Genomic DNA, 25364 nt, shown 5'->3' on the forward strand with positions numbered 1-25364 from the left:
CATAAGTTGGATTTTCTCCATTTTGATGAGGATTTTTCCATTTTTTTTTCATCACAACCTTGGAAATAATGGTGGGAAGCTTTTTATGAAAAAAACTTTTGAAAATTTATGATCTCCCCCTTCACCTTCCTGGACCAATTTTGGCTTTTTTTAAAACTAAGCCTTTAAAAACAATGGGAGAAGACTTGTGGGGTGGGGGGAGGATTGAAAATATTTTCAAACGAAAAGATGTGATTAAAGGGAGATTTAGCTGTTGTTCCTAGCACATCCCACAACCACCTACTACTTTTCTCAAAATTGCATGTAGACGTAGATTAAAAAAAAACAAAATGTGAAAACTAATTTCTTGTTTTTAGCATTAAAAACATCTGTAACTTGCAGCAAACTTGTTTGTAGGTGTGAGAGAAAAACCCCAAACAAATCAGACCTACTTGTGAAAATATAAACACTACTACAGATTATCTGACTATATTTAAAATTGGGGAGAAAAAAAACATCACATCGGACTTTAATAGTCTACAAAATAAAATCCATTGCATAATATGATTTTTATTGGTGAAATTTGGCCAATATTCTTCAGAGGAAAATGAAATATACATGTACAAGAATATCCACTAGGTAAAAATTGGACCTCCCTCTCTATACATTAAAACAGAGAGAGGGAATAAACAAAATTCAGAATATGCTGATTCCATGCTAATTTTGAGCTCAATTTACTCTTTACTCTTTTACTTGTTTCAGTCATTTGACTGCGGCCATGCTGGAGCACCGCCTTTAGTCGAGGAAATTGACCCCGGGACTTATTCTTTGTAAGCCCAGTACTTATCCTATCGGTCTCTTTTGCCGAACCACTAAGTGACGGGGACGTAAACACACCAGCATCGGTTGTCAAGCAATGCTAGGGGGACAAACACAGACACACAAACACACACATATATATATACAGACACTAGACACTTTAAAATAGTATTGAGTTCTTTACCGTTTTTGAACTGTAAGTTTTCTAATCAAATGATTAGGCACATCATATATACATATATATATATATATATATACATACATATATATATATATGTACAAACACTCACACATATATTTGCATATGTCTATATATTCACATGTATATATTACACATAAAAGTTCTCATGTATATACAAATATCCTTCTATACACACACACAACACACATTTATAGTCATGTACACAAGTGTGTGTGTGTATATATATATATATATATATATATATATATACATCACATAAGATATATATATATAGATATATATATATACATGTAGATGTGTGTTTGTGTGTATATATATACATACATGTGTATCTTGTATAATTTTATAAACTGTTACATTTCTAAAATGTTGATGTTATTGTTCAGTTTTTTGCTTTGAAATTTTGCGAATGTTCTTTGTTTGTTTTTGTCAATGTTTTTTTTTTGTTTTTATAAAGAAGGGGGGAGAGCATTGAGTAGGGGCCTCTGGAGCAGGAGGACAGGGCAAAGGGCCTTTGTTTGGGTTATTAGTTTGTATTTTTGGTTGATTGAACAGTGGTAGAGCTTTACATAAAACACACACTCACACACACACACACACACACACATATATATATATATATATATATATATATAATGTATGCGTGTTTAGTGTGTAAATATGCGTGTATACACATGCATATTACAAATGTGTGATATATGTATGTATATACATATATACATATGTATATGTGTGTGTGTGTATATATATATATACATATAATATATATTTGTGATATATATATAAATATATATATACATATATATTCATGTATATAAATAAATATATAGTGAATAGAACACAAGTGTATATCATATATACGCACACACACATACGTTATATATGTATAAGTATATATACATACATACACATATATATACATACAGTTATATATGTAATTACACTTCAGCAATGAACTTATGGAGGCACATATGGAGGAGGTGATGTGTAGGGGGGTTGCATGTGGGGGCGCGGCTGTTTCTTGCCCTGCCACACGGTGACAGGAGGTGGTGGCTCACACGGTTGCGAGCCGAGTATGGGTTCGTTTACTCCACCGTTTCTGCGATGCCCACCTCTTCTTCGGTCTGGTTCGGGGTCAACTGGGTGCCCTCGCCGGCAGACGAGAGCGACATCTTTCCTCTCCGACTCTTTCGGTAACGGATGCAAGTAATGAGCAGGGCCAGAAGCAATATGGACACGATGGTGACACCAAGGACAATGGTTGAAATAAGAATAACGTTCTCATCATCAGACTGTGGTTTCTTGAGTTCTGGTGTTGTTGCTGCTGCCATTGTGGTGTCCAGCATTGGGTTGATATTGAGTTCTGGTGTTGTTGATGCTACCATTGTGGTGTCCAGCATTGGGTTGATATTGAGTTCTGGTGTTGTTGATGCTACCATTGTGGTGTCCAGCATTGGGTTGATATTGAGTTCTGGTGTTGTTGATGCTACCATTGTGGTGTCCAGCATTGGGTTGATATTGAGTTCTGGTGTTGTTGATGCTACCATTGTGGTGCTCGGCATTGGGTTGATATAGCCCCCAGCACAAGCTCCCATCGGGATTATTTGGGCCGATTGCAGCTTGAAAGGTTTCATTGCTTTCCTTGCTGAAAGTTTCACCCGCTTTTTGTCATCAACTAGGCGTTCAAAAAGGGCATTGGTAGCATCATCGGGGCATTTTGTGCCGACGAGAGTGTTGTTTGTCCATGACACCTCCACAGACCCCTCTGTTATTTCGAGCACTGTGACGCTGCTCGCATCTGCGTCTCCGTACAATTTGCCGATCTTGTCAATGAGATTGAGCCTCGAGTCGAGGTTTGACATGAATTTCTTGTACTCCATACTGAACTTCATCTTGATCTTGTGGGTTACCTTGTTGCTCTTGAGGTTCTTGTTCTTCAGAACCTTCACGAGGAAGTCCATGTTGTTGAACATTCCATCACTGTTTATCGCCACCACTGTCACGTTGAGGATGCCCACATTGCTTTCCATTGGCAGCCCAATTATGCTCTTGTTATTGGCCGGGTCTCTCTGCAGCCAAATGTTGGGAGGGAGTTGCTTAAGGAAAAATGCCAGCATCAAGCGGTCGCTGGGCACCTTGCAGTCAATGAACGTGTCAGATGGCACAGAGAAGTAGGCTCGCTTCCCGACCTCGAATTCCTGTACAGGAATCCTGTGTGCTATTCGTGGTTTTAGCTTTCTTGCGCGACTGCAATATTCGGGCATGCTGATGGCCATTCCATCTGTATGTCGGTGGTGGGTCTTGTGCGAATGCAGGTGGGTGCGCGTCGGTGCAATGTCAGTGACAGCCGGGGTGGCCATGATGGCTGCACGCCTTACTCTCTTCTCAGGCAGGGTTACTTGTCTGTTTGTCACATGCCACCCTACAACTCCATGACCGAGGAGCTCGGACAAGGTGCCATTTGCTGAAATTGATTCCACCCTCTGTAGAACGTTCATGTGCTGCAGCTCCACTCGGCCACAACCAACCAGCCACGTGACAAGCACCCCGGGGTGTTTTGCGATTTTTGTGTCACCGGGCCCTGATACAAGGGTGGATGAGGACGATGTGTCTGGGGTGACTGCATGGACAGGAGGGATGGGCCTGTTGCCAGTGGTGGCAGGACCGACCTTAAACATCTCAGACACAAGCTCTAGATTGTGCTCCAGTTTCTTTAACAGTTCCACAATGCCGTGGGGAGGAAGTTGATCAAGGTCTGCATCAACAATTAGCGTAAATGCTGTCTCTGGCTCCTGGGGCATGCATCGGATGACTGGTGGAGAATTTGAACCCTTGCTGTTCTTCTTTGATGATGAACCACTGATTGCTGCTGCTTCTGCCGCCGCTGTGGCGGGTTTCGAGCTTTCTTTGGTCACATGAATCGAGAAGACGTCTTTGGCGAACTGACTAACAGCTCCTTGGTCCTCAGCCTGCGCCACAACCTCAATGTAATACTGGGCGATGTCTGCTGGTTTCGGGACTCCAGAGAAGGTACGAGTCTCAACGTCGAAATACAACCACTTGGGTAGGGTCGTCTTGCCAGCCTCCATTACCTGGAAAGAATAGAAAAAGGAGGAATGATTAGATATTTTAGTTGATGAAGGACAAAAAGAAATCATTTAAAAGCAAAAATTAAAACAAAAAACACCAATAACAAACTATAGATACAGATACAGCTTAAAAATAAAAATAATAATAATAATTATAGGCACAGGAGTGGCTGTGTGGTAAGTAGCTTGCCTACCAACCACATGGTTCTGGGTTCAGTCCCACTGCGTGGCATCTTGGGCAAGTGTCTTCTGCTATAGCCTCGGGCCGACCAATGCCTTGTGAGTGGATTTGGTAGACGGAAACTGAAAGAAGCCCGTCGTATATATGTATATATATATATGCGTGTATGTGTTTGTCCCCCTAGCATTGCTTGACAACCAATACTGGTGTGTTTACGTCCCCGTCACTTAGCGGTTCAGCAAAAGAGACCGATAGAATAAGTACTAGGCTTACAAAGAATAAGTCCCGGGGTCGATTTGCTCGACTACAGGCGGTGCTCCAGCATGGCCGCAGTCAAATGACTGAAACAAGTAAAAGAGTAAAAGAGTAATCCTTTCTACTGTAGGCACAAGGCCTGAAATTTTGGGAGAGGGGACTAATTGATCACATCGGCCCCAATGTTTCACTGGTACTTAAATTTATCAAACCTGAAAGGATGAAAGGCTTATTGTTCTCAAATATCTAGATATCAGCAACAACAACAACAACAACTATAACCAGTAATATTAATCACAGCTATACCATACATTAGATCTAGTTAGTTAGTTAGTTAATTTTTTGGCTCGAAAAGCAAAAAGCAAGGCTATGTAGGGGGACATGGAGTTATGTACAGGGTGGTGTTCATGTAAATAGTTCAGGCCACTTGAGGTCTAAAGTATAGTAGAATGCCTGCCCATGGTAGTTTGCAGAAGTTTAGGGACTTTTATAACTGACCTTAGTCATTTTACTACACAGCTAATAAGCTGACCTGCCAACTTTTGTTGTTCCAGATGGCTGAAACAACATTCTGGACAGACCCAACTCAAACACTTTGTTACAGTTGACCAATCTGTAGAATGTAATTGTGATGTGAAGACAAGTAGGAAGCTTGCTTGTAACTGTCCTAAATTATTGTAATTTCAGTATTTCATTATCATACATCTAATAAGCTGACCTGCCAACTTTTGTTGTTCCATATTAGCCCTTTCATTACTGTATTTATTTTGAGATGCTCTGTGTTTCTTTCAATTATTCTAAATATAACAAAGAATTTAGCAAAATAACTTAGTTATCATTCAGCTACTGTTAGGAACATAAATTGTGACTGAGGTTTGATAGAAGATTTTAATTCAAAACTTATGGAAACAAGAAATTTGTACTCAGAGCCAGAGCCGGTTTCAGCTGGGTTGGTAACGAAAGGGTTAAAGGAGACAGCTATTAGAGCACTTTGAACCCATCCTACAAAACACTGTTTGTTACAGTTGACTGGTTTGTAGAATGAAATCAGGATGTGAAGAGAATTTGGAAGCTCACCACACAATGGAGTTTTGCATTCTAACCGTCCTAAATTTTTGGAATTTCATTATCGTACATTTAATAAAGCTGACCTGCCAACTTTTGTTGTTCCAGATTGAAGAAGGCGGCTGTAACAGCAATTTGGAAACATCCTGCTATAAACACTGCTTGTCTTGGTTGCTGAGTTTGCAGAATGTAGCTGTGAGGTTTGGAAGCTTTTTATGGAATACAATTTTGTGCTAATCACAGCAAAACCATTAAACATCTCTTTTTTTTTTTTTTTTTGCATGTCACAGCTGAATAAATTTTGTGTTCTGTCTTATTATCGTACACCTAACAAGCCAACTTTTGTTATTCCAGATTGAAGGAGATGGCCACAGCAGAACTTTAGAAACATCAAAGAGCATGGTTCTGGACCCTTTCACTTCGGAGGACTTCCGTGGGGCCTTCACGAATTAGCTGAAGTACTTACAACAAATGTATTAAAGTCAGGGGATCCTACTTTGAAGGAGTTTTGGACATGTCGTGGTTGCCCAGTTTGCAGAATGAAGACAATTTAGAGGCTTGCTATGCAATGAAATTTTCTGTTCTGTCTTATGTTATTGTAATTTCAGTATATCTTTATTATTATTATTATTATTATTATTATTACTATTATTATTATTATTATTATACATTAAATAAGCTGACCTGCCAACTTTTGTTATTCCAGATTGAAAAAAATGGTTGTAACAGCAATTTGGACACACCCTGTTAAACACGGCTGGTCACAGTTGACAAGTTTGCAGAATGAAGTTCAGGACATGAAGACAATTTGGAAGCTTGCTATGGAAACCTTATGAAATGCTCCAGACTGGCAGAGAGGAGGGGAGAGACAATGAGAGGTATGAGTGGGAGAAAGAGACATGAGAACACCAGAGATGGCTGGGGTAAATTGGCAATCATGCGTCTGTGTGTCTATAAAGACAATAAGCAAACAGATTGGGATTGGCCCCTGTGCACAGAATTATTCATGAAGGTGCAAAAATTTGCGCCAAGTTTGCTCCCAGGGTGCTCAATGGTGAGCATTCTGGTAATGGACTACTTGGCAGGGATGGGCTTGAATAAAAGTTGGGATGGTCACAGCTGGATCATCAGGACTGACCTGGGACTAATGGTGAGCATTCTGGTAATGGGCTTGAATAAAAGTTGGGATGGTCACAGCTGGAACATCAGGACTGACCTGGGGATAAACAACATCTCCACTCACACAATACCAAATGGAGCTTTTATGTGGTCACATCACATGCTCGAAAAAGCAACCAAATTCCCCTCAAATCACACACCACTGTATCTCTCATTAGACAAATATAGTTTTGGCTCTTTCCAGCTGTGGGAAAACTATGGGATGGTCATAGCTGGATTGCTTTTGATCATAAAAAGCCTCCTTGTTTAGAGCTGACCCAGGCCTATATATGACAACACTTAACCACAGGCATCATTTTAATTATATGTTGAAAGCTTACACACACACACACACACACAGTCATATAACGATCACACACATATCAAAAATCACATATAAACACACACCCCACCATCACAAATTTTACACACACACACACACACACTATACCAACATCACAAACCATAAGACATACATACACACACAGAGGAGATAAACAACATACATACACACACACATATACATACTAATACATATACACAAACACAGCATACATACATATATATATATATATATATTCACACACAGATAAGCAACGTACACGCGCATACATACAAACACATACATATATATTTCTTTACTGCCCACAAGGGGCTAAACACAGAGGGGACAAACAAGGACAGACAAAGGGATTAAGTCGATTACATCGACCCCAGTGCGTAATTGGTATGTAATTTATTGATTACATCGACCCCAGTGCGTAATTGGTATGTAATTTATCGACCCCGAAAGGGTGAAAGGCAAAGTCGACCTCAGCGGAATTTGAACTCAGAACATAACAACAGACGAAATACCGCTAAGCATTTCGCCCTGCATGCTAACGTTTCTGCCAGCTCGCCGCCTTAAAACGCATACATATAGATACACAAGGTAGACAACACACACACACACACAAGGCAGGAAGCTGGCAGAAACGTTAGCACGCCGGGTGAAATGCTGCTTAGTGGTGTTATTGTCTGTCTTTACGTTCTGAGTTCAAATTCCGCCAAAGTCGACTTCGCCTTTCATTCTTTTGGAGTCAATAAATTAAGTACTTATTTCTTTACTGCTCACAAGGGGCTAAACACAGAGAGGACAAACAAGGACAGACAAATGGATTAAGTCGATTACATCGACCCCAGTGCGTAACTGGTACTTATTTAATTGACCCTGAAAGGATGAAAGGCAAAGTTGACCTCGGTGGAATTTGAACTCAGAACGTAACGGTGGACGAAATACGGCTACGCATTTCGCACGGCGTGCTAACGTTTCTGCCAGGTCACCGCCTTTATATATACACACACATATATATATATATATATATATATATAAAGGTACATTAGAGATATATATCTGTATATGTGTGTGTGTGTGTATATATAGCTTGGCAGATTGATGGACAGACGGATATATAGAGAGGCCATAGCCTGCAAATTAAATTCACATCAGTGTTCATATTGGGAGTGCTTAAAGTTCAAAAGGCTAAACATGTATGTGTGTGTGTATTCTTTCTTTTCTTTTACTTGTTTCAGTCATTTGACTGCGGCCATGCTGGAGCACCACCTTTAATCGAGCAAATCGACCCTGGGACTTATTCTTTGTAAGCCCAGTACTTATTCTATCAGTCTCTTTTTGCCGAACCGCTACGTGACGGGAACGTAAACACACCAGCATTGGTTGTCAAGCAATGCTAGGGGGACAAACACATATATATATATATGCGACAGGCTTCTTTCAGTTTCCGTCTACCAAATCCACTCACAAGGCTTTGGTCGGCCAAAGGCATAGCAGAAGACACTTGCCCAAGATGCCACGCAGTGGGACTGAATCCGGAACCATGTGGTTGGGAAGCAAGCTTCTTACCACACAGCCACGCCTGTGCCTATATATATATATATATATATATATATATATATATATCATCATCATCATCATCATCGTTTAGCGTCCGCTTTCCATGCTAGCATGGGTTGGACGGGTCAACTGGGGGTCTGTGAAGCTGGAAGGCTTCGTCAGGCCCAGTCAGATCTGGCAGTGTTTCTACGGCTGGATGCCCTTCCTAACGCCAACCACTCCGCGAGTGTAGTGGCTGTTTTTTACGTGCCACCTGCACAGGTGCCAGACAGAGCTGGCGAACGGCCACAAACGGATGGTGCTTTTACGTGTCACCGGCACGGGGCCAGGCGATGCTGGCAACGGACACGAACGGATGGTGCTTTTACGTGCCACCGACACGGGGCCAGACAGAGCTGTAAAACGGCCACGAACGGACGGTGCTTTTATGTGTCACCGGCACGGGGGCCAGCCGAGGCTGGCAACGGACGCGACGGATGGTGCTTTTACGTGCCACCGAACGGGGCCAGACGAGCTGGCAACGGCCACGAGCGGACGGTGCTTTTACGTGTCACTGGCACGGGGTCCAGCCGAGGCTGGCAATGGACACGAACGGATGGTGCTTTTACGTGCCACCGACACGGGGCCAGACAGAGCTGGCAAACGGCCACGAACGGACGGTGCTTTTACGTGTCACCGGCACGGGGCCAGGCGAGGCTGGCAACGAACACGAACGGATGGTGCTTTTATGTGCCACCGACACGGGGCCAGGCAGAGCTGGCAAACGGCCATGAGCGAATGGTGCTTTTACGTATCACCGGCACGGTTGCCAGACGAGGCTGACAGCGGATACGAACGGATGGGTCACTTAACCCCTGCTTTCTGATATATGATTTGATTTTGATTGTTCTCACTGGTCTTGCCGGGTCTTCTCACGCACAGCATACTTCCATAGGTCTCGGTCTCTGGTCATTTCCTTGGTGAGACCTAGAGTTCGAAGGTCGTGCTTCACCACCTCGACCCAGGTTTTCCTGGATCTACCTCTTCCACAGGTCCCCTCAACTGCCAGGGTGTGGCACTTTTTCACACACCTATCTTCATCCATTCTCACCACATGACCATACCAGCGCAATCGTCTCTCTTGCACACAACATCTGATTCCTCTTAGGTCCAACTTTTCTCTCAAGGTACTTACACTCTGTCGACTATGAACACTGACATTACACATCCAACGGAGCATACTAGCTTCATTTCTCGCGAGCTTACGCATGTCCTCAGCAGTCACGGCCCATGTTTCACTGCCATGCAGCATGGCTGTTCGTACACATGCATCATACAGTCTGCCTTTTACTCTGAGCGAGAGGCCTTTAGTCACCAACAGAGGTAAGAGCTCCCTAAACTTTGCCCAGGCTATTCTTACTCTAGCCGTTACACTTTCAGCACACCCACCCCCACTACTGACTTGGTCACCAAGATAACGGAAGCTATCAACTACTTCTAGTTTTTCCCCCTGGAAAGTGACGGAAGTTGTTTTCTGCAGATTTTCAGAGGTTAATGCTGCCGAGCATCTGCCACATACAGAAACCATCTTCCTAGTTAGCCTTCCTATGACATTGCTGCACCTCTTATGTGTCCATAGCTTACATTTGGTGCATATATATATATATATGTTTGTATGTGCACATATATATGCATATGTAGTATGTATTGATGCAACATGCAGTGTATGTATGTGTGTATATGTAAGGGATGTGGACACACGTATGTGGAAATCTGTATGTGTGAATAGAGGTAGATAGATATATACACACACACACACACACACACACATATATATATATAATATATATATATATAGGCGCAGGAGTGGCTGTATGGTAAGTAGCTTGCTTACCAACCACATGGTTCCGGGTTCAGTCCCACTGCGTGGGATCTTGGGCAAGTGTCTTCTGCTATAGCCTCGGGCTGACCAATGCCTTGTGAGTGGATTTGGTAGACGGAAACTGAAAGAAGCCTGTTGTATATATGTATATATATATATACTAGCAGCATAGCCCGGCGTTGCCCGGGTATGTAAAACCCCCTAGTAGGCAACGACTAATCCCAATGTAGTCCTTTCCCTCCAGGGAACGAAGGTGCATGTGGACGTTGCAATGTCTTGTCTTCACTGGAATACTTCTGTATATACGATGTTCCTAGCTGTCCGTTGGGCGAAAACATGAAAACATCATTGCGCCTCCCAACGCGGTGAACAGCCCACGTAGAGGTGACCGTGGGCGAAGCACTGTTCGCCCAAATGTAACCCAGCGACTTGGCCTTGGGATTTATTGATGGACATTGCGAAGCAGAGTTTAACAGGAAACTGAGAACGCCTGAACCTGAAGTGGATTGGTAGGTCAGTGCCCGACGGTTGAAGGTGCATCCGTGGAATGAAGACGTCCTCTCCCTTCCACAACCGGTAAGTATTGTGGCCGTTATTAAATGTGGTGCCAAATGTTTCACAACCAACGTGTGCCGTTGCCACTGTTTAGGTGGGGAACCAAATTCCTGATGAGCATAATGGGCGCACCGACTTTTAACTTCAGGATGTGTGGTGGCAGGCCTGGCGGTTCAAGTGAATTCAGGAATTCAACAGGATAATCGGCAAGCTGGGCGGGGTCTGCTGTCTATCTATAGATTGTAGACGTGGACATCACCAGGAATAGCTTCAAGTAGCTGGATATTGATGGAGTTGACGGTTGTATTTTGGGTGCGAGAATAGCTCTGCCTGCCAGCCATTTTAGGTCGCGTAAATTGTTTTGTAGGTCGTGGAAGACAGCGTCCCGGAGGCTAGCAGGGGTGTCGACAATGGTGCAAAGTGAGTCCAATTGAACGTAGCCATCCGCATCAGACAGCATCCTATTTTCACCGAGCGATAAGAGGTCCTGGAGAATGCAGCGGATCCGCTGTCACCAATTAACTGCGCGCGCATGTTAGTTGGAGGTGCAAGGGCCGCACATGTGCCAAAGAGCTGACGACTTAAGGCACGCCCGCACGGCATCGGCACGGGTTCTTTTGGAATAACAGGTAGAGTCTGCTGAAGTCTCCTGAAAGAAGTAAAGTTAATCCTCCCATGGGGGCCGTTAGAGTCTCTGATGTCTTGCAGGGACTGTCCAGTGCCTCAAGGCGCCTTTGTGTGCCATAGTGCACTCGTCCATACGATGAGTTTGCATCTGCGAAGAATGTCGGCCTGTTCTGAGTTCTTGGCGATGGTTGCAGATAGGTGACTCGGACTTTGCCAGATCGAGCGGGAGTCTGAAGCACAGAGTGGGCGGTTCTGCCACCCGGAAGCAACGTGTAGCGATACCAGAGGAAGCTACAGCCAGGGCAATGTCCGGTTGCGTCTGACCTCTGCCAGAATTAGTTAGTTAGTGACGAAGGTTTTGCCTGTGCCGCCGGGTGCATCAAGGAAGAAAATACCCCCACGTTGCTGTCTGACAGAGTCTACGATGGTGTTGTAGGATTGCGCTGGTCTGGAAGCAGCCGTGGTTCATTATCTTGGACGTACTGGTGCAGTTCCTCAATGCAGTAGGAAGTTTCGCGTAACAATTCAGCAGACATAACATTGGCGTGTTCACGTGTGGGTGGTGGAAGGCGTACTCTGTTAAAGCAGACCCACCCATATTGATGACAGCGTCTTCGAGTTGAATGAGCGCAAAATTGTAAATGAAGTTGGTGAACGTGATCTCGGCGGAAGGGCAGTGTTGCTGAGCGTACGTAAGAAGTCGTGCGACATGTCATCCCTGTATTTCATCCAGAGACTTAGTGGATGACTAAGATGACATTTTGAAGAAGGATTGCGAAAAGATGTCGTAGGGCCGAATGCGTTTGCAGTAAAGCACCCTCTGCCATCGTGGCGTCCCACTGGGAGTCATCCTCTAGAAGGCCAAGTCTCATACATGCTTCCCTGAAGGTGTCGCACAGAACCCCATTGACGGTACGTATATTGGCGAAACCTGTTGGACCAGTGACCTCATGCAGAAGGAGACGGAGAGGTAGAAGCATTCTTGCTGGTTTGGCGGGATGTTGTAAACTCGACCCAGGCAGGAGTAAACTTGACGCCTGGGAAGCTTTCGACCGTTTTTGCCGGATTTCCGTCGAACCCAGGTGTTTTAGACCACACGAAGTACGATGGGACCTGTGGGTACAAAAGCGTTCGAGCGAAGTCATCACGTTGGCATAATTGAAGAAACCAGTCAACGTTGTGTCTTTAGGGCTGGTGGCTATTGCACAGCACTTTGCTATGTGAAGTAAATCCGCTGTCCATTTTCCAAGTGTACAGCAAGCTGCACCACAGCCGGCGGTGTCTCTGATGGAGCGGGAAGCCGTAAATGCGCCAAAACGCTTCGTTGCTGCTGAGGTACCGGCCAGCCAAGTAGTTGGACACTCGTCGCGACTGGTGGTCCTCTGGATGCTGAGAAATGGCAGCATCGCTGCCTTGTTGATATATTTGCAGAACATATTGTATTGACCTGATGAGGAGCTGCAGAACTCAACGTTGACGTGGGCTTTGAATATCTTCGACAGGAGAGGACAGTAGTAGGGGACAATGTAGCTGTTGTCCACTTGATGTGTCGCCCAACCGTAATCGTGCGGCCTCCATTGGCTAGACTCCTTCGTTTGTACAGCGGATACCATCGCCGCCTGTTTGAGTCTCCAAAGTGAACGTTTAGGGAATCCCTTTGAGCAGGCTAATCCGTTTTTGTAGCATGGTGTGTGTGGCGTAATTGGTCCACAGGGCCCGTGTACCATGGTAGTTGCGGACAATTTCGTAGAGTCCGGGGTCCTCATCGGGGTCAGGAATCTCGCGGAAATGAATTTGTCAATGTCATTAGTCTCGATTTTATGAGTGAGCCAAAATTAAGATGTGAGCATGTGGCAAGCCCCTCTTTTGCCACTCGACCGAAAAATGTGGCATCTGACATGCCCGAAAATCTGACCCTTAACTATCAAATCCTTCATTTTGCCCAAATTCAGACGGAAAACCCTAGCAACGATGTCGTGTCGAGGGTGTGTGAGATTGACCCGGGAGGATTTCGCGAGTGATTTCGTCGCAGCTGGGATTGCACGTGTAGGTGATAAAGAGGTCCGGCCGGCCGTAAATGCGCACGTAGGTCAAGGCGTCTTGGGTCCTTTCAGCATAATCGCGGTCCTCCCGTGAAGTGGAGGGTAGAATGCATGGCTTGCCGATGTTGCGAGGGTCATTTTCTTGTTGCAAACCGTCACGGAGATGAATGTAGGAGTCGGAGCGAAGTTGGTCTGATTAAGTTTAATGTATAGCAGCCTTTCCGATTCCATTTTTGCGGCCATGTCGACGGCGAACTGGTTGAATAGCTGACGACAACGGGGCAATAAGTTGAACTCACCCTCCCTGACCATGAAACCGGTATGAGTAGAACGCCTGCAGGAAACCGTCTTTGATGCCGCAGTAGTTTGATTGGAGGGCTGCCGTAAAGGAATTCCGAAGTGGTAGCCGTCTTCCCATAAGGGAACAAGCAATGGATACTGAAGCGCGTCATAAGATCTGTGAGTCTCGCTGATCTGTGTAGGTTGTTACCACGGGAGGAGATGATTATGTCACAAGCTGTTGTGTTGCTCTCCGTTGTATAACTGCGGCAATTCGTTGCACGCAGGTGCGTTGAAACGGCGTTCGTGCTCCCGTGGGTCGTTTATCAGCATCAATGACAACGGTGAAGTTTGGAGAAGGAGCACTGTCCAAGGCATATCTGAAGCTGCAGACGTAGCTGTTGATATCATGAAGCATGGTTTGGAGCCCTGGCTGTGTTTGCGGCGTTAGCAGCCTGGCGAGCTCTCCTCTGTTGAGGTGTTTCGGCAGCTTTGGCTATGGCTTTGTTTGCGGCGTCAGCATCTTGGCGAGTTCTCCTCTGCTGTGAGGTTTCGACAGATCGTGTCCTGGCAGTGCTAGTGGCGTTAGCCGCATTCCAAATGGCCTTTGTTCGGGGGGGTTCTCGCGAGCTCTGCGGATGGAAGCACAGTAAGAAGCCCGCATGTTTTGGCTGGACTGTTGCTCTTTGTCTTCAACCTCGAGCGGAGGGAAGATCTGTACGCTGCGACCCTTGCAAGTCGGGTAGAACGGTCGCTAGTAGTTTCAGATGCCTGAGCAGCGGCATAACGGGAAGCTGTTTGCGAGAGGCGCAAGGCGGTTTCCTCGTGGGTCTCGCGTGCCCTTCTAGCCCTAGCAGCCGATGCCTTGGCCGTCCGAGGGCGGCTAGGAGGGGGGTCCTTCTCTTCTTGGGTGGCATTTTGGTGGATAGCAATGTGTTTGGCAAAGTGTAATAAAACGGAACACGGGGGTAAGTATTTTGGTGGATAGCAATGTGTTTTGGTAAAGGTGTAATAAAAAGGAGCTCGTGGGGTAAGTATCCGAAAATGTATAAAAATGTACAAAAACGGCCAAAAAGCTGGCAGCAATGTGAGTGACAACAACGAAAAAGTCAAAAGTGATCAAACTGAACAAACGAAAGGAAAAGTTTTTTGATGCACACGACAAAAGTGGTTTATAATAAAGTGGTTTCTAATAATAAGTTTGCAAGTAGCGTCCGAGGACCATTAGGGTACGTCAAAAATTGAAGGTAAAACGTTTGGGGTGGTAGTTATAAAGAAAGTTTAAACCCAAAAAGTATTCGAATAACTTGCGGCTGCAGCAGCTATTAGCAGAAGTGGCGGTGTTGGGGGTAAGTCTCGAATGTAATTTCTTCTGGTAGGAATTGGTTGGATCGAATTATCGATAGCTAAAAAGGTCAAGTTGCGTCCCCTAGACAGTCTGGTTTGTGTTAATACACAAATTTGTTTGCTATGTGTGCCACATATGATTAAATTAACCGATTTTTTCAATAATGTATCCTATTGGAATAAAAGGGCTATATAGCTCCTTGGAGCAGACATGATGCTCGTTTGAAAAAAAAAAAGATTCCTGCCAATTTGTGAAAGATATTGTCGAAAATATGTCATCTTGAATTTGAACGCGATTTCCCAAAATGGCATGATTTTATCGATGTTTCTGATGGTAAGGTATTGCATGGAAAACTAACGTCAGAATTGAGTTTCTTAGGGGGTAACATTAAGCTTCACCATGAGTTTGGTGAAAATCGATTGCAAGTTGTGAAAATACCATAGATAATGCGTTGCATAAAAAAAGCTTAGATTCTCGAGTTGCGTCCCCTAGACAGTCTGTGGTTCATGTTTATGATTCTCGACCCCATGTCGAATTTATCAATTTTTTTCAGAACTGGGGGAACTTTTCAAACTTTTCGCTTCGTTAGTTTTGAATTATGACATTGGGCTATGTGTGTGTCAAGTTTCATCAGAATCGGTTGAAAGCCGTGGTCAGGGTGAGGGTACGAGAAAACAGACACACAGAAGCACGCACAGACAAACTGCCGTTTATATATAGAGAGATATATATGCGTGTGTGTGTGTGCGTGTATGTTTGTGTGTTTGTCCCCCTAGCATTGCTTGACAACCGACGCTGGTGTGTTTACATCCCCGTCACTTAGCGGTTCGGCAAAAAGAGACCGATAGAATAAGTACTGGGCTTACAAAGAATAAGTCCCGGGGTCGAGTTGCTCGACTAAAGGCGGTGCTCCAGCATGGCCACAGTCAAATGACTGAAACAAGTAAAAGTGTTAAAAGAGTAATGTGGCTGTGTGGTAAGAAGCTTACTTCCCAACCACATGGTTCTGGGTTCAGTCCCACTGCATGGCAGCTTGGGCAAGTGTCTTGAGTGGATTTGGTAGATGGAAACTGAAAGAACCCCATCAGATGTGTGTGTGTGTGTTTGTCCCACACCACTGTTTGGCAACCAGCCTTGGTGTGTTTACATCCTCGTAACTTAGAGGTTCAGCAAAAAAACTAATAGAACAAGCACCGGGGTGAAAATGGTGCCCCAGCATGGCCAGAGTCCCATGCCCAAACCCACTTACAAGGCTTATGGTCAGCCCAGGGCTTGAATAGAAAACACTTGTCCAAGGTGGTGTGCAGTAAGATTGAACCCAAATCCACATAGTGGTTGAGAAGCCAGGATTTGAACTCCTGACCTTACAATCGTGAACCCTATACCCTAGCACTAAGCCACGTGCTTTCACAGGAGGGAAGAAACAACACAAGGTACCACTGCAATCCGAAACAAATTAATAACAGGAAGTTGAGGCTTTCATCCAGGCCTGCTGTGATCCAGTCAGCCTGTGGCACCAGTGATGTGACATATAGCAGTGAAGGTAACAGCAAACTGTTATTTTTAGCAAGGTGGGTGACCACATATATGTACCCTCCTTGCTCCAAGCTGCGAGACGTTCACTGATGTTGTGGCAAGGAAGCCTCTCCCTCTATATAGCACACAAGTGACTAACACCCCCCTCGTCAATGTTTCATGCACTGGTCAGACAGATAAATTTGGTACAACTTCATTAAATATTAGGATTAATTGATTAACTAATGGACTCATTAATTATGTATGACATTATATAATTAAATTTGGCTGGAATAGAAATTGTAGTAATCAGTCAACCGAACAATGAAAGTAACTAGGGTTAGGGTTATCAGATTTGCTAGAAATAACAGTTAAACCTTTGTTGAATCTTACAATGATGTCGTGTAAAACTTAAGGCTGTACAACAACCACTAATACTAACTACTTTACTATACATTAGATAATGTAGTCCTAGATACACTATGTCTTTATAAAAGATGAGATGGCCACAGATGGAGCATCTTTGATCATGGGTCTGTCGGGATCAGGTCTGATCAGGAGTTAAACAAAAACAACTATAGCCACTAGTACTAACTACTATACTATACATTAGATAATGTAGTCCTAGATATACTATGTCTGAATAAAAGATGGGATGGTCACAGCTGGAACATCTTTGATCATAGGTCTGTCTGGATCAGGACTGACTTGGGGTTAAACAACAAGAACTGTAGCCACTAATACTAACTACTATACTATACATTAGATAATGTAGTCCTAGATACACTATGTCTGAATAAAAGATGGGATGGTCACGCTGGGACATCTTTGATCATAGGTCTGTCTGGATCAGGACTGACTTGGGGTTAAACAAGAACTATAGCCACTAATACTAACTACAATACTATACATTGGATAACGTAGTCCTAGATACACTATGCCTGAATAAAAGATGTGACTGAATAGAAGACAGGATGGTCACAGCTGGAGCATCTTTGATCATGAGGCTGTCTGGATGAGGACTGACCTGGAGCTAAACAAGGTAAGAAGAGATCTTTTTTGTCAGTCAACTGTTAGGATAAAGAGGTGAGTGTGAGTGTGTGGAGTGGAGTATGACACTTGAGTGTGAGAGAGGAGTAACAATGTGGCAGTGAGGCTTTTTATCTTCATTGCACACGTACACACTTTATCATAAAACCTCACACGCACACACACAATCAAAGCCTCTCACTCACATTTACATACACACAGGCCCACTACCACACACTCCCTCACACCTTTATACACGTGCACACACACACACACACACACACACACACCACTACAAATAAGAACCAAGTACGATATTGATCGTCAGTTGAATCGGACAATCATTATCAATCAGCTGTTCAATCGACCGAATTAAGTGCCAGGAGTGGCTGAGTATCCCATGGACACGTATAACCCTAATGTAATTCTCACACAGCACCGGCGTGACACTAACACAGATGGAGGCCTTCGAAACACCAACACTACTACTACTACTATCAGTGTTGTACTCACCACCATTCACAAGGCTTTGGTGGTCAGCCCAGGGCTATAGGGGAAGACAGTTGCCAAGGTGCCACACAGTGGAACTGAACCTGAGACCACTGTGGTAGGGAAGCAAACTTCTTCACCAATGAACAACGCCATGCTTTTGTGGCACATTGCTGTACCCAAGAAAACCTGCCAACCACAACAGAATGGAGATCCTAAAACCAAAGTGCCATGTAAGACAAGCATTAGTGTGAGTGCTGGTGTCACGTAAAAAGCACCCAGTGTGAGGGGGGGTATCCAGCTGTGGAAACCAAAACCAAAGCAGACATGGAACCTCCTGTGGACCCTGGCCTTGCAAGTTCCTCCTATGAAACTATCCAACCCATGCCAGCATGGAAAAGTAGAACTTAAATGTTGATGACAACGGTGCTTATTGAGTAAGGAGCAGATGATGCCCTTTTGATTCTCTGACAGGCTGCAAGAATCTTAAGCAAGGTGGAATGAAGGGCTTTGCTCAAGAACTCACATGCATTCACTAAGAGACCGTATATCTTCATGAATATTCCAAAAATCTTAAATTCCCTATTGTGTGCATGAGAAATATATATACACATACATGAATACACACACACACACATAAAGACATACATATATGCATACATAAATACATACAAATACATATACACATACATACTTATACACAACTACATACACACACACACACGCATATATATATATATTTCTTTACTACCCACAAGGGGCTATACACAGAGGGGACAAACAAGGACAGACAATCGGATTAAGTCGATTACATCGACCCCCAGTGCGTAACTGGTACTTAATTTTATCCCGAAAGGATGAAAGGCAAAGTCGACCTCGGCGGAATTTGGAACTCGGAACGTAACAGCAGACGAAATACGGCTACGAAATACATGCTAACGTTTCTGCCAGCTCGCCGCCTTTATATATATATATTACATACAACTGAAGTACTAAATAATCCTCCAGTTTCATATTAAATTGTTTTTAGATACGATCTGACATAAAAAACAAGCATTTGGGTGAGAGAGTAATTGCATTGGTACCCAGACTGACGACGGTTAACAGAAAGTATCAGATACACTTGTATAACCATACACATATATATAGTGTGTGTGTGTATATATATATATATATATATGTAATGTGTACATCATAGTCTATATGGATACAATGATTTTGCATGCGAGCTAGATTGCGTATACATATGTGTACATGCATTTGTGTGTTTATTTTAGCTTTGTATTTATACGTCTGTATATGTATGTGGTCTGCGCACATCTATCTGTGTATTTTGATGTATATATGTATAGTTTAATATGAATATGTACTGTTGTGTAATATTTTAATGCATTTTAACATTTTATTTTCAATTTTCATGTATTAATTATATTTCCTTTATTAATGACAATATGTATTTTAACCAAAGATTTGATGTAAGGTTTTTTCCTCGAATTTTATAATTTTTATATATATACATATATATTTCTTTACTACCCACAAGGGGCTAAACATAGAGAGGACAAACAAGGACAGACAAAGGGATTAAGTCGATTACATTGACCCCAGTGCGTAACTGGTACTTAATTTATCGTCCCCGAAAGGATGAAAGGTAAGGTCGACCTCGACGGAATTTGAACTCAGAACGTAACGGCAGACGAAATACGGCTACGTATTTCACCCGGCGTGCTAACGTTTCTGCCAGCTCGCCGTCTTCAATTTTTATATATGTATATATATATATATATTTTTTGAGCTCATTTTTGTTTATCGCTCGAAAATTTGACCGTTATTTGTAAAGGACCACTCAAAAAAGTCCATTTTTAAAGGTGTAGCATTTATACTAGTCTGGATAGAATTGACATATCGGTTCTATTCTAGCAAAAACTGTCCGACGAACGACAACGTGAAACTCAGAGTAACAGGTTTTGTTGAATTTTCTGCTGATTTAAATAAAGCATATTACTCTACCACTGGTATTTGAGTACTCTTTTTTCCACCTTGTTTCACATTTATGTGTTTACTCCGGTATTATATATACATATATATATATAATATAATATATATATATCTATATATATATATATATATATATATATATATATTATATTATATGTAGTAATCAAGTACATATACACACCAGGCCATAGGATGAAACTCCATGTGAATACACATACACACACAAATGTGGATGTAAACACAAACATTGCATCATCATCATCATCTTTTTAGTTTATTTTCATACTGACATTGTTGTTTCTTTCCATTTCATATCATTATTAAGGAATGAGAGAGAGCAGCGCCAGCCATTGTTATTATTGTTATTACTTCTCTATAGCTATTATGTTACACTCACAAGAGACATGTGGAAGTTTTCTATTCCTACATGTTCCCCAAGGCTACGCTGACACACAAACTTATCTACCGTACAACATAGCAGGCCCCTGTCACTGAAGGTTGACCGTGCCTATCCAGACATGCACGCACTTTCCCATGGGGCAGGGGTAGGGATTTGGGGGGAGGCGGGAACTTCCACAGAGGGACTGGCTACATTACTAATGAACCACACTTTCCCCTACCCCTCTCCACACCACTGAAGGTTTACCTCAGACAAAGGTCACTGACCTGGGTCAGTGCATTGACCCAGATCAGTCCCAACTACTTGGCTCCGGGTTCAGTCACACTGCATGGCACCTTGGGCAAGTGGATTTGGTAGACAGAAACTGAAAGCCCGTCATATCTATCTAGGTGGTGCTCCAGCTTGGCCACAGTCAAATGACTGGAACACATAAAACAATAAAAAATAAGATATATAATGAGAACGCATGGTCTTATGGTTGAGAAACGCTGGGTTTAAAGTGTGACAGAGAGGTCTTGCTATAGAAGAGGTACATGGTTAGCTGGCCAGAGAGAAGGAGGGCAGAAATAGGTGTGCTGTTTGTAAAGGAGGTACATGGCTACCTAGGCAGAGGTAAGGGCAAGCGATGGTTGGAGAGAGAGTGATCAAGAATGAGGGCAGAAACCGGTTGTTGCTGTGTGGAGATATAAGCTTACACCACCAAAGGGAGTAGGAGGTAGCAAGAGCGGGAGAGGGTGAAGTGCCAGGGGATACTCGCAAGGAATGGGGATCATCATCGTTTAACGTCCGCTTTCTATGCTGGCATGGGTTGGACGATTTGATTGAGGGCTCGTGAACCAAATGGCTGCACCAGGCTTCAATCTTGACTTGGCAGAGTTTCTACAGCTGGATGCCCTTCCTAACACCAACCACTCCGAGAGTGTAGTGGGTGTTTTTACGTGCCACTGGCACAGGGGCCAGTCAGGTGGTACTGGCAACGACCTCGCTCGAATCTTTTTACACATGCCACCGGTACAAGTGCCAGTAAGGTGACGCTGGTAAAAATCATGCATAAATGAGATTGTAGAGTAAAGAAGAGAGAGAAAAATGTGAATAAATAAGTATCACATTTGGTAGAATAATCCAAATACGAAAGGGTTAAAAAAAAGGGACAACAGTGGGGGTTGAAGGGATGGAGCAGAAATCAATATAAAAGCAATGCAAAACGAGAGAAATGAAAAGTGCAAGAGATGGGGTACATACCTTGAATGACTTTATGTCTCCTTTGAACACATCATTTCGTAAGGGATAGGCAAACAAGCGTCCTACGTAGGCTGTCGTATCTCCAATACCCCACATTAATGACACGGGGTCACAATGAACGGCGGTGGTAGATGCAGTGGCGGCGGTAGTGGTGGCTGCGTGATTTGCCTCTCCCTTTTTGCTTTTGTCGAGGGACTTCAAGTAACTTTGGATGTCGTTGAGTTTCAGCTGCATGCTGGCTGCCACGGGTGCCGGTGGTGGGGCCCCGACGTCCCTCTCCATGTTGAATATGCCATCAGCGGGTTGCTGCTGTTGGTGCTGTGCCTCCAGTGCAAAGGTTGGCTGCATCAGCAGTGCAATGCACAGGATGAGTGTCATCCAGGGGCAGAGGGGCGAGAGGAAGTGGCGTCTGTGTGGGGCCATGTGGGTGGCTGAGGAAGTGGCTGGGAGCAGCAGCATGTAAGTGGGGCACCTGGAAGAGAAAGAAGAAAAAGTATTTAGAAATATATAAAGGCACAATACAAGCATTTAGTGTATTCCAAGATATACAGAGGCATAGATACATACACATTTATGCACATACGAGGTGCTATCAAAAAGTTCTCAGACTCGTTATAATTAATAAAAGATAACTTGTTTATCTAAGTTTTAACATTGTCTCTTCAAAACAGTCACCTTGCATAAATATGTATGCGTATATATATATATATGTATATATATAACCTATGCTAGCGTGGAAAACGGACGTTAAACGATGATGATGATATATATATATAATATATATATATATATATATATATATATATATACAAACATACATATATAAACACACATATACATACATATATATACACACACACACACACATATATATATATACATACACACACACACACATATATATATACACATGGAGGTTACGGAGAGGGTCATAGCCCAACTGATTAGGGAGAGAGTCAACTTGGACGAGATGCAGTTTGATTTTGTGCCAAGGAAAAGCACCACTGATGCCATATTTCTGGTGAGACAGCTGCAGGAGAAATACCTAGCTTTCGTTGACATGGAGAAAGCCTTTGACAGGGTTCCCCGATCACTTATCTGGTGGTCAATGAGGAAACTAGGGATAGATGAATGGTTAGTGAGAGCTGTACGAGTCATGTACAGGGACGCTGTTAGTCAGGTGAGGGTTGGCAACAAGTACAGTGAAGAATTCTAGGTAGAGGTTGGGGTCCACCAAGGTTCAGTCCTCAGCCCCCTCCTATTTCTCATAGTCCTCCAGGCAATAACGGAGGAATTCAAGACAGGATTCCCCTGGGAGCTCCTCTATGCTGATGACCTTGCTCTAATTGCTGAGTCACTATCAGAACTGGAGAAGTTTCAGGTGTGGAAGCAAGGTTTAGAATCGAAGGGCCTTAGAGTCAACCTAGCAAAAAACAAAATTTAAAAAAATAGGAAGGTAGACAAAAAGCACCCACTACACTCATGGAGTGGTTGGCGTTAGGAAGGGCATCCAGTTGCAGAAACACTGCCAGATCAGACTGGGCCTGGTGCAGCCTTCTGGCTTCCCAGACCCCAGTTGAACCGTCCAACCCATGCTAGCATGGAAAGCGGACGTTAAATAATGATTATGACACACACACACACACACACATATTATCATCATCGTTGTTTAGCATATGCTTTTCATGCTGGCATGGGTCGGACAGTTTGACTGAGGGCTGGCAAGCCAGAAGGCTGCACCAGGCTCCAATCCAATCTGGCAAGTTTCTACAGCTGGAAGCCCTTCCTAATGCCAACCACTCCAAGCGAGAGTGTAGTGGCTGCTTTTTGCGTGACACCAGCATACACACACACACATATGTCTTGCAAACAACTTGCACATGCAAGTGCTACCAGTTAAAAGCTCTGTATACCGGAAGCTAGCAAGTGTATGGGGTCATCAGGAGAGAATGCACGCCGTTTCGGGGCCGACCTCTTGACGGCATCAATGCGCACCAGCCCCCCCTCACTGATATGAGGCTCCGCTTGCTAGATCAGCTGGTTATGAGGAACTCAATATACTTCTAGCCATCGCTCATCGTCTCTTTTTAACCAAATCCAGTGGCTAGCCTTCTCTACTGTAGATTGGATATTAGTCATGGTGGTATTGACTTTACGATGAGTTAGGCCTAGCGATAACAACAGTCGTCTCACGCTGTGTCCAACAAACCCTCTACATCCGACTTCGATAGGAAAATGTTCCGCTTTCCAGCCTGCGTCTTCACATTCCTCGAGCAATATATGTATATATAAATGCATATACATACATAAGAGGTATTGGTATCCAGAAGATTGAAGGTGGCAGGTATGTCTATGTAAGGACAGTAATGAAACTCTCAGTTTGATAATAATATGCGTGAGGAATCGAAAGCGGGTCTTGTATGAGAATGTATATATGAAATAAAAGGAGACGACAAGGCCAAGGCTGTGTGGAATATTCAGGACATTAATAAAGAGAAAGGTAGTTTAACAGACAACTGGCTTCTTTCAGTTTACTTCTATCAAATCCACTCAGAAGGCTTTCGTCTGCCCGAGGTTATAGTAGAAGACACTTAACCCAAGTTGCCATGCAGTGGGACTGAACATGAGACCATGTGGTCGGGAGGCAAGCTTCTTAGCACACAGCCATGCCATATTTATACACCTATGTTTATGAATATAAACACAGGTGTGTACATAAACATATGAATATGTGTGTGTGTATATATATATATATATATATATATATATATATACACACACATATATATACATATACACATACATATATATATACATACACATATATATATATACATACATATATACATACATATATATACATACATATATACATACATATATATATATACATACATATATATATATACACACATATATACATACATATATATATACACACATATATACATATATATATATATATACACACATATATATATATATATATATATATATATATATATACATATATATACACACATATATACATACATATATATATATATATACATATAGATATATACATATATATATACATACATATATATATATATACACACACACATATATATATATATACTCACATATATACATAAATATATATCTACATATATATATATACATATATATATACATACATATATATCTCTATATATAAAACTGAAATGCGTTTTTACCGCTTGGATCGCTTTCAATGCCACTACATCCCGTCCGATTCGCTCCAAAATTTACAGGGACATGTAGAATGAGGTGACGATGCGCGTGGGCTACCTTACAAATCCCTATCTTAAAAGGT

General features: G+C 43.0%; 1 protein-coding gene across 1 annotated transcript in view; it reads right to left on the reverse strand.

Annotated features, from left to right (window-relative positions):
* Positions 1–1911: 1911 nt before the first annotated feature.
* Positions 1912–25364, reverse strand: part of LOC118767036 (dystroglycan-like) — a 39523-nt gene continuing 16070 nt past the window's right edge. The window contains 5 exon segments of the mRNA XM_036510974.1: positions 1912–2130; positions 2133–2335; positions 2544–2668; positions 2671–4092; positions 22028–22499. Of these exon segments, the coding sequence (XP_036366867.1) occupies positions 1958–2130; positions 2133–2335; positions 2544–2668; positions 2671–4092; positions 22028–22486 (2382 nt within the window). The 5' untranslated portion in view covers positions 22487–22499 and the 3' untranslated portion in view covers positions 1912–1957.

Source organism: Octopus sinensis, linkage group LG18 (genome assembly GCF_006345805.1).
Source record: "Octopus sinensis linkage group LG18, ASM634580v1, whole genome shotgun sequence".
NCBI classification, from domain to species: Eukaryota; Metazoa; Mollusca; class Cephalopoda; order Octopoda; family Octopodidae; genus Octopus; species Octopus sinensis.